This window comes from Nematolebias whitei, chromosome 8 (assembly GCF_014905685.2).
Source record: "Nematolebias whitei isolate Nwh7 chromosome 8, NemWhi1, whole genome shotgun sequence".
Classification (NCBI taxonomy): Eukaryota; Metazoa; Chordata; class Actinopteri; order Cyprinodontiformes; family Rivulidae; genus Nematolebias; species Nematolebias whitei.
The window spans coordinates 32,276,791-32,287,346 of NC_056505.1; the positions used below are offsets into that span (position 1 = coordinate 32,276,791).

Genomic DNA, 10,556 nt, shown 5'->3' on the forward strand with positions numbered 1-10,556 from the left:
GCTGCTGATCTGTTTCATGTTGCTGCTGATCTGTTTCATGTTGCTGTGTTCATGTGTGCTCATCTGCTCACACAGATTCAAGTTCGTGCTGCTGTTTGATGTAATGTTTTTATGCTACTAGTGCTTATTGTATATATTGTATCTTAGAACTTATCACTGTTTTTCTTTAACATTTTATTGTTGGATGTTACTGGGATCCTGTGTACATAATTTCGTTCCACCATATGTATCACATGAGATATCCTGATGCATGCTCAATAATCCAGGTAGAAAAATCCAAGAAAGTTCAATCTGGTCCTCTGGACATTCAAAAAAACAAAAAACAAAACAAAGCAAAAAAATAAAATGTAGAAACGTTTCGTCTCTCATCCAAGAGACTTCCTCAGTCTCGACTCAGTCGTTGTTTTGTTTTTTGTTTTTTTGAATGTCCAGAGGACCAGATTGAACTTTCTTGGATATCACATGAGATGTGAATGACAAATAAATCTCTCTGACTTTGAGTGGGGTCCTTCATGATTCAGGTGGCTCTCTTCCTGCATCTGGAGGTGTAATTGTGGGGAGACTGACTCCAACATCTTCTGTGCAGCCTTCACCACTCTCTGCAAAGCTTTTCTTTCTGCAGCTGTGCAGCCTCCATGCCACATGTTGATGCTGGAGCACAAGATGCTCTCCACTGCAAACCTGTAGAAGGAGGTGAGGACTGAGCTTCCCAGACCAGCTCGTCTCAGCCGCCTGAGGAAGTAGAGTCTCTGATGATCTTTCTTGATCAGGCTGGTGGTGTTGTTGCTCCAGCTGAGGTTGTCATTCAATCTAACATCCCAGTCTAGAAGAAATTTCACAAAAGCTACTCGTGCTTGAATGTAGAGCTTTGTCTTAATGGTGCTCCACTGTCCTGTCAGATCCCTGTTATACCAGACAGTTGTCTCACTTGATCTTTTTCTTTCTTTTTTGTGTTTAGCACCAGATTCTGTTTTATATTTCCACCTAAACACCTTACTTGTCCGGTTTTATCATATTTGTTCAGCCACGCAGAACCAGTCATGTGTCTGGAGCTTCCACGTGGCTTTTAATAAATTCAACCATGCTTTGTTTACACTGAGTGCACACATTTCAAAATTACTTCTGGAAAACCATCTTTTTCAAAGTGCCCGTTTAGATCAGAAGAACCTTCATGTTGGATTTCATTTCTTGCAGAGTCTTCAAGGGTCAGCTGAATCTTGGACAAGGCCTGCTGTGTTTTGATCGCATGGGATAATACAACTTAACACTGACAATGTTAATTATTTTAATCTGCCGTGGAGCGGCTCAGAGGGGATTTTCATGCCAGGGAGGGTGAGATGTGGGGGAGGGGGCACGCTCAGCTGGCAGCAGATGCTGTGATTGGTCAGACGCTCCACGTTGCAGAAGAAAAAAGAAAAAACTAAATCGCAGCGTAAACAGCAGAGACGGACGAGGACGAAGCATCCCAGAAGCAGAACCGTGCCAGATGCGTGATTCGGTGGAGGCTGGTTTCACCGTCTGGGCGTGAGGCTGTGCGTGTGCGTGTGCTTGCAGCGGACCGACGGACACACTCCTGTTTCCCAACATCTCCTCTGCAGAAAAACAAGCGGGGCTGCTCATGGCTCCGTCCTCTCTGTAGTTCTGCTCCTGTGCACGCGCAGCTCGCCGCCATGGGGTCCAGACTGAGCAGGCAGGGCAGCCTGGACAATGAGGATTTCTCCAGGAAGAGACGCAGGCTCCTGGACGGCGCCGGACAGAGTGAGCGGGGGGGCGGCCGGGGCGGGGGGGACTTTCTGTTTGCGCTGATGCTGAAATCAGACAAACTGCCGGGGATGCTGCGCAGGACCAACCACAGCCCGTACGTGAGGCGGGTCGCGTGGATCAAGGAGATCCAGAAGCTGCTGCGCGAGCGCAGGATGGAGCAGGCGACGGACGTGCTCAAATTACTGAGGAAGGTGAGGGGGGATGGGGGGAGGGGGGGGGGGCTTCAAGTCAGAGACATTTATCATCTGTTTGTTGTTTTAAAGCTCCTGATGCGCGTGAATGCAACCTTTTCCAGAGCAACAGATGATGAACTCTTTGAGTGTGCTCCTTGTCCGTTGACCCTGCAGGTCTCTGTCCTCTGACCTTTGACCCCTGATCCATCTCTATCTCTAGGTGACCCTTGAGCACGTGTGGCCTCCTGCTCCACTTCCTCCCGGAGCATTTGTGTGTACAGAAAGTAGGCCACTCTCTCAGAGCTGTGTACTTGTGCAGCATGTGACTCACTCACAGTGCATTGTGGGTAAACGTGCTTTCTGTTGACAGGAGATCTGAAAGGATAGATTTGTTTGCCTCCAAATGAGGAAGGGGTCAAACTCCACGCTGTGAGTCACTGCATTACCCCTGATTTTGTTGTCTCCAGATGGGATGGGATGTGGCCGCTTCCAGACCTCCAGCTCCCCCCTCCTCACCCACTCTGCATCTGTTGTTGTTGTTGTTGTTTCTCGTCTGCAGCCTGGATCCTACCTGTCCTCGGGCTCTTCTAATGCTCCCATTACGCTGGCATGACCTCTTTATCTCACTCTCTCTGTTGTTAATGTCGGTCTTTACTGCAGCAACAGTTTAATCCCTGCGGTTCAGTTTCCTCTGATGAAAAACGTAACTCTCCTGACGTCTACTCTTACTACGAGGAGGAATCATTTGTGCTGGCAGTGCTACACACTGTTGTTTTAGACAGGGCAAAGTGACAATGCCCATGTGCCTGTGTCTGTTAGCAAAATATCTCATGAATCAGTGGACAGACTTTAATGAAACTTGCAGAAAGTAATCAGCAGATGTGCATCTACAGCTGATTGGCATTTTGAGACTAATCAAATTTAAGATGGCTGTCTTGGTTAACTGACCTTAAAATCACAAAAAGGTCAATTTTGCATGTTGTTTTGCTAAAACGTGGTGTAGTAGTAGCTGAGCCTGAACCCCAACACGTCTGAGCACTAGCAGGTTGCACAAGAAGTTTAAATTTGGCAAGCAACTGTTACAAAGAGATGAAAACAATAATCATAAATGAATGTTGTTTTAATTCATCTGCTCCTTCTGCAGGGATCATCAGAGTCAGCGAACTCGTACAAAACGTTCGGCAGATGTTTTCCTGACACTACTTGAGCGCGAATCTCCAGCTTCAGGATTATGAGACGGCAGCACTGACCACTGAGCTATCGCGGCCACGATATTCTAAACCAGGGGTCTGCAACCTGCGGCTCTGGGGCCACATGTGGCTCTTTGGTCCCTCTGCAGCGGCTCTTTCAGGCTTTGCCCAAAACTAAAATAAAACTGAATTTTATTTAAATTATTGCCAACAATGAAAACGACTAGTTTGAGCAGATTTCCTATTATTTTCAAATATGTGAAGAATAGTATAAATACAAGGCATAAAACATCATGCTAGTAGTTTGTTAGCATCTTTTAAGTCAACTTCACAGCGTGATCTTTCTCTCAAAACCACCAGAAATGTTTTGGAATATCTTTAAGACAAGCTGCTGAGAAGGAATATGGTGGGTAACTTTTATAACACTAAGAATAAAACACAAAAAACAATGTCAACGTAAACAAAAGTATTTATTTTCATTAAAAATGTACAAACTAGCCTAATTTAAACTGTCTTTAACTTTATGCTTTAAGTAGGAAACTTAATTCTTCAACAATTAAGAGAACTCACATCAACCTGCAGAGTTCAGTGTTTTAATTTTTATCAAATTGTTAGAAATTATTTTTTAAAAATTAATTCTTTACATGAATCTAATCGTTTCTTTTGTATTAAAATGTAATAATAATAATAGTTAAACATTTTTCATTTTATAATACCACCCCCAGTGCACAGTTGCAGCAGGTTTTGCGGCTCCGGACATCATAATTAGTAAGCAAAGTGGCAAAAATGTCTCTTTTTATCGCTAAGGTTGCAGACCCGTTCTAAACTGAATAAAAATAATATCAAAGTTGATGAGGCTGATTGTTAAATGGCTCGTTTGTGACGTTTCTTTACTTCAAATTGAAATGGGCTCACAAGCCTCTTCAACTCTTCGATTGTAGGTCGAAAGCTGAAAAGTCTGGGAAGCACAATAAAACAAAGCGAATAAGTGCATGTGAGATAAAACACGGTCCTCCAGGATCTCATTGTTTTCTTGCCCACAGGGCTCTCCTCTGTCCTTCGGCTGCTGCCCAGTCCTTCGTTAATTACTCTGATTCGACGCAGGAGAAAGTGGAACGTTCTTAATCAAAACAAAAGGATAAACTGCAAGGTCAGGCTGCACGGCACATATGTCCCTTGGGAGCATGAGCTCAGTTCCTCTACTTTTCTTATGACTTCCTTGCGTTACATAGTTGTCACACAGATCCTGCCGTTTGAATTTAAAAGGTGTTTGCTGCAGAAGTAATTCTGTGACGGAGAGCTCTGCTTCAGATAAATAAATAAAAAAGATCTGAGGTCTCCTGCAGATGTGAGGAATGGATTTGTTCCTTCATGTCACGCTTGCAAATGACAATTGATTGTGTCTGTACGCAGACAGATTGGGGGTAGGGGGGGTGTATTTTTATACCTTGCTGCTCAGAGAGACAGAAGCTGCTTCGCCTCTGCTCAGTGTTTACCGTTGCGTTCGTTAAAAAGGCGAGCCGGTAACATGGAGCTGCCAGCCTCCCACTCAGGCTGTCTCTTACGATCTGTGCTGAATGTGTCGGAGAGGAAATGAATGTGATGCTTTTGTGCAGGTGTGCATGCTGTACGTCTCAAAGGCGTCCTTTTCTTATTAAAGTTGCGCGGGCTGCACAGGCGCTTGTCGTTTTGCCTCATTAGGACCTTGAGGGCGGACATGTTGATGAGGGCAAACTGTCCAGTTGGGTGCGCACAGCTGCACCGCTGACTGCTGCTCGTCTCAGCGGACTGAAAAAAACTGACATCTTGTTGTTTTACATTGTTTTTTGTTTTTTTTACTGCAGCTCTGTTTAGATATTTTACATTTAAGAGTAAAGTGCCACAACAAGAAGTTAAAACAATCAGTATTTCTGACTTCTTCATGAACGCTGCACAGATTTACTTAAACATTTCAAAGCAAAAGTCTAATATGTTTATTATTACCTTCATAGAGATGGATATACAATACAGATAACATGCAGTTCAATAAATTAAAGCTTTTTGCAACATTGCCTGTGAAGATTTGCTCCCAGTTTGTGCTCTGTGTGCCATAAGTGAGTGAATATATATGCCAAGCGTTCCCAGTGACTCCCTTTAGATCTAACTGTCCACTGTGGATGAAAGAGTCTTGTCTCTTTTAATGAATATTTAAAGCAAAACCCTCTTTTTATCTCTCCGTTTGGAGTCACAATGCCCTCGATAGAACAAACCTATTTCTGTCCTTGAAGCGTATTTTTTCATCTAAGACTGGTAAAAGAGCTCTTTTTGTCCCAGTGTCACGTTTTTCTGTGTTTCTGATTCCTCTGCTGTGCTTTGGTAGGATATGGGTTTGGAGGGCACCTCACTGAACGACATCTTGTACAAAAATGCTGCCTTCCTCAACCTGGTGGATCCGATCTCCCACGAGCTGCTGCTCAGCTTGGCCCGAGAGATGCAGTGTCCTAAGAAGGTCAGTACTTCCCTCCATCCAGTCATCCTGACACGTCCAAGTGCGCACAAACATCAGGGCGTTCTTTCTGCGTCCCACAAACAAAACTTTCTACAAATTAAATGCCTGACCCTTTGTGCAATCACATCACTTGATGCCTTGTATGCCAGAGTTTTAAACTTATGTGTATCTATTTTGGGTAAAACTTTGATAACGGACTCATAACTTGTAAAATTCAAGTAAGTGGTAGACTTTTTTTGTGTTTGCTGTAGTTGTCATTGTCAGTGTAATGTGTATTATTTGCACTCATCATGATCAATCACTCTCCTGCGGGAACATTCGGCAATGTCCTTTGCTCATGTTTGTGATGTGTGTGATATTAACGGTCCCATGTAATCACTCTTACTGTGACCAGTCAGTGAGGAGCAGCAGGCACTGGTTGTTGATATCCTCAAGGGTTGATTGATATGATATTGTTACGATAGAGTTGATGTGATGTGGTGACGTGCCTTCAAGCAGAGTCCTTGACTCAGATCCACTCCTTCCTGTCTGCAAGCGGACCTTTCGATGACGGCTCGGACATGGAGGGGAGGAGCTGAGGCCTGGACTGGAGGTTATTCTATAAAACTGACTTGTCCGGTTCGGGAAGTTAGAGCAGGTCAGGGTTTCACACAGAGTGTGATCTTGTAAATGCATGTTCTGTGAATGTTGGACTGCTCTCCAAAGCTTAGGAAATAAATCTGATGAACTACACCTTGGTCTATTTGGGAATCTCCTTTTTTCAATGACAGTCATCTTGTATTTGGTTAACTACAAATGATAGTGAGTTATAAATGTATAGCCACTGATTAATTTCTGAAAGTTTCACTAATTGTTGTCAAGTTATTCATGAGATATTTCAATAACAGACAGAGTTGACTCCAAAAAGTGTTCAGTAGTCCCTCGCGACTTCGTGGTTCTTTTTTCGCGAACTCGCTCTATCGCGGTTTTTCAAAATAAGATTGGACATGACATACAATTGGCTGAAAAATGGACGAGCCACACGATCGGCATGGAATTTTTATTTAAAATGAATTATTTTAAATTATTTGGCACCTGCTGCACCTGTGTGCAGCCCACACTGTAGGAGAAACTTTCTCCTGCAGCTTCTCCTCCATCCTCCATCCTCCTCTGTCGATCTCTGTTCTGCAGCGGAGAAGTGGGCGTGGCCGAGAGCGCAGTGAGAGCAGAGATCATGACATTCTGTGATCTTTTAGAGCATTTAGAGTTTAGAAACATTGTTTATAATATTGCAAGAGTGTAGGAAGTGTTTAAAAGCCCTTTATATACAGTATATATATATACTAAAATAAACTACTACTTGTACTACTATTCCTACTTCGCAGTTTTTCACTTATTGCAGGTCTTCAGAGTATAGATCCCCCGCGATAAACAAGGGACTACTGTATGACTAAATTTTAAACAAAGATCTTTGTGCAACCTAAATTTTAGCTTAATGTCTGTAAAAATGATTTGTAGCTATTTTTTTAAGGCCAGTTGATTGTGGCTGCCATTTTAGATAATTCAGACTCTAAATGTTAATCTGTTGTAAATGTACATAAATAGATGACATTTTGAGAGTTTCATTAAAATGTGTTCAGTGTTTCATGAGATATAATGCAGAGAGGGACATAAACATTGTCAAACATTCAGCTTTCACCTCCAGGTAATAAAACATCAACATTTCCTTTGAGATATATCCTAATATGAGGATGCTTTCTGCAGACAGATGTTAAATACATTTAATATGTTTGGGGTTTAGAATCAAAAGTAGCTGCTAATAAACCCTTTAATACTACAGTTGATGCAGTTTGCTGAATGTTTTATAAGCTAAAATCTTACAATGAACAAAAGCCTCAATAAATCATTTTCCACATAAGATCTAAACTTGTTTTGGTAAACTGGCTGAATGGTTTATCTTTTATTTCTTAGTCACAAAAGGTGAATCTTGAACTGTTTTGATATAAGCAGCAGTCACCATTATTTTCACTAAATGTCCTTCTGGCTGTGTTGAAGCTGGCCTCTCCTTTGTGCTTCACCACTGCCCCCCGCCCGCCCCCCACCCCAGTGCACTCTGCATGTGATTAGATTTTCTGGCTCCAGTGAGGCAGCTAAATTGAGTTTTGTTCAGCTCTGGCTCAAGGCTTTAAGAATAATAAAATACATTTTTCTGTTTGTGAGAATGATATCACAGCCTGGCAAGTCTTAGGAAATTAAGGAAATTTACTATCATTTCAAATATCAATGGCTCCGTGTGATGAACTGCAAATATGTTTTATTTTATTATTTATTTACGTTAGTATTTATTTTGTACACGTTCAGAGAATCTTTGTCTGGTTAAAGGCGTTGCATTCCTTAAAGGAAAGCTCTTCCTGCACCACCTTTCATTCAGTGATAAATAACATGGACCTTTTTTCAAATCTTGAAAGTAACAACACGCACAATCACATGCAATATTGCATTAGCTCACAGAATCTGTTAGTGCTTAAAGTATGTTTTATAAATAACTCTCAGCTACTACCACACCAAATTTTAGCTCCGTGTCTCTAAAAGTCACTGAGATGTAACCATTTTAGTAAGGGCTAAGGTTGTTTAGTTTGAAAGGTAGTCAATTTTAGATGTAAAGCCAAAAATTACTTTTTGAATTTTCTTTAAATACATTCAGCGATTCAAGAAATATTTTGCTAACAGTAGACAAACACGTGTACAAAAACATGTTGCCATCTGCCTGTGGTGTTGGCGGGTGATAAAAGTGCTTCTTTACAGTATATCCTCTCTCTGGTTATCTGTGATTCATCCTCAACTCTTTCTGCTCTCCTCCTAACAGGACGCAGACATAATAAAGTCTTCAGATAAGATCTGCAGGCAGCTGATCTACCACCTGACCCCGCACTCAAAGTGGCTGAGGCAGAGCATGTCCAGACGGAAATCCCAGGCCTGGTAAGCTCCACTGTCCAGACATCCTGTCTGTAATAAATATGCACAACAGAGCGCAGCGCTCGACTCCATGTTGAGCAGCGAAGATTTTTCATCCTTGGGCTGACATGGAAACAGGACCGAGCTGACCTGACAGCAGCATCATGAGCCACAGCTGTCAGGACTATCTGCTTTTAAATGCTACTGGCTTTTTTTCCTCTCGACAAACTGGCAACAAGTTTCTCCATCTGTCTAACAGGAGAAAAAGAAAATCTGAGTGAGTTTTGTCAACTTGTCCTGGGGTGCACATAACTCTTACGCAGGTATGCATGTGCACCAAAATCAGGAATGCACAGCATCACCTGTGTTACCACTCGCCTTTGCGTACTTCCCACTGAGCAAGGAGACGTCTAAATGACGTCTTTTTTAAGTGGTTTTTGCACGTCTAATTTGGGTCCCTCCCAGGTGCAGACTGTTACGACAGACGTCTTTTTCCGACGTCCACTGGACGGTCAATATAGACGTATTTTCTACATCAAAATTTAACATTTTATTCACTTCAGATAATAATATAATTAGTAAGTGCTTTGTGTTGTCTTCATTGTATGTTCCCATGCAGTGTTTAACACATTCACCCTCAGATGGATGTTGGAATGACTGGGATTCAATCCCAGTACCTTTGGGTTTAAAATCGGCTGCTCTGCGGCTGCGCCATCTCTGTGCAGCAAGCAAAGTTAAAGAAACAGTTTATTTGACCATCTATTGTGCAACAGGAAAGCACACTACAGATACTGGGTATATACTGGGTATACCTCCCATGGTCCCTGATATCCAGCCATCTTGTTCATGCTTGATGTTCATGCCCTGTATTTGGATTTTTGACCTCACGCCTTGTCTTGTGGATTTATCCTTTTGCCTGCTCCTCATCTGGTTCTGCTCTGTCCTTCTGATCACTGTAATGACCTCCTCTTCCTCTACGACCATGATTCATGGATCACCCTTTTTGGTTAAATTCTTGGACCTCTGACCTTTTTGTTTGACCCCTTTGGACCACAACCCTGAACTGCCTCGCTTTCCCTCTCTGTCTGTTAAGATTGGACTCCTGCCTTGGACCCTGACTCCAGCTACCAGCAGCCTAATTAATAAAAACTGTTCTTGTTTTTGCACTCCTGTGTCTGGCTTATTAAGAATCCAAAAACCCAATCCTGACAGAATAATTCAGCCCCGGTGGAGAGTGAGCATGGAGCTTAAATGGAGAGCTGAACAGGTGCATGGAATGAAGGCTGATTGCTGTGCTTAGGCTGAGGGGGTGTGGTGAACTGTTGACTGACAGGAGCAGACGTGAGCAATGACAGATGGGTGATAAGCAAAACACAGTAGGGAAACAGAAACAATGGCATGAGGGGCAGAAGTGTGAGCAGATTAGGGTCAGCGGGGGACCACTGACCATTACAGTTCCAGTCTGCCAGTGGATGCTGACAGAAGAGCAGTTTTTTAAAAATCCTGTGCTGGAGGATGATGAAGATAGCAATCAATGACTTCCTAGAAGGCTACTTTATTATTGTTTTTAAACAACCTTATTACCGGCACTGTTCAGAAAAGCACCTGCAGCTTATACACAAGTGCGGCCTATACATCCATCCATCCATTTTCTTTACCCGTTTATTCCATTTTGGGTCACGGGGGTCGCTGGTGCCCATGTCCAGCAATCACTGTGCGAGGGGCGGGGTACACCCTGGACGGGTCGCAAGTCCATCACAGGGCCACATAGAGACAAACAACCATTCACTCTCTCACTCACACCTAGGGACAATTTAGAGTTACCAATCAGCCTAACATGCATGTTTTTGGTCTGTGGGAGGAAACCGGAGCACCCGGAGAAAACCCACGCATGCACGGAGAGAACATGCAAACTCCACCCAGAAAGGCCCCCGGACCGGGGTTTGAACCAGGGACCTGCTCGCTGAGAGGCAGCAGCTCTACCAGTTGCGCCACCGTGCTGCGCGG

At 43.2% G+C, this 10,556-nt stretch overlaps 1 protein-coding gene across 1 annotated transcript in view; it reads left to right on the top strand.

Moving 5' to 3' along the window:
* Positions 1 to 1,406: 1,406 nt before the first annotated feature.
* Positions 1,407 to 10,556, top strand: part of lrrc75ba (leucine rich repeat containing 75Ba) — a 16,442-nt gene continuing 7,292 nt past the window's right edge. The window contains exons 1-3 of the mRNA XM_037680589.1: positions 1,407 to 1,955; positions 5,487 to 5,615; positions 8,461 to 8,573. Of these exons, the coding sequence (XP_037536517.1) occupies positions 1,671 to 1,955; positions 5,487 to 5,615; positions 8,461 to 8,573 (527 nt within the window). The 5' untranslated portion in view covers positions 1,407 to 1,670. The remainder of the gene's footprint in view (positions 1,956 to 5,486; positions 5,616 to 8,460; positions 8,574 to 10,556) is intronic.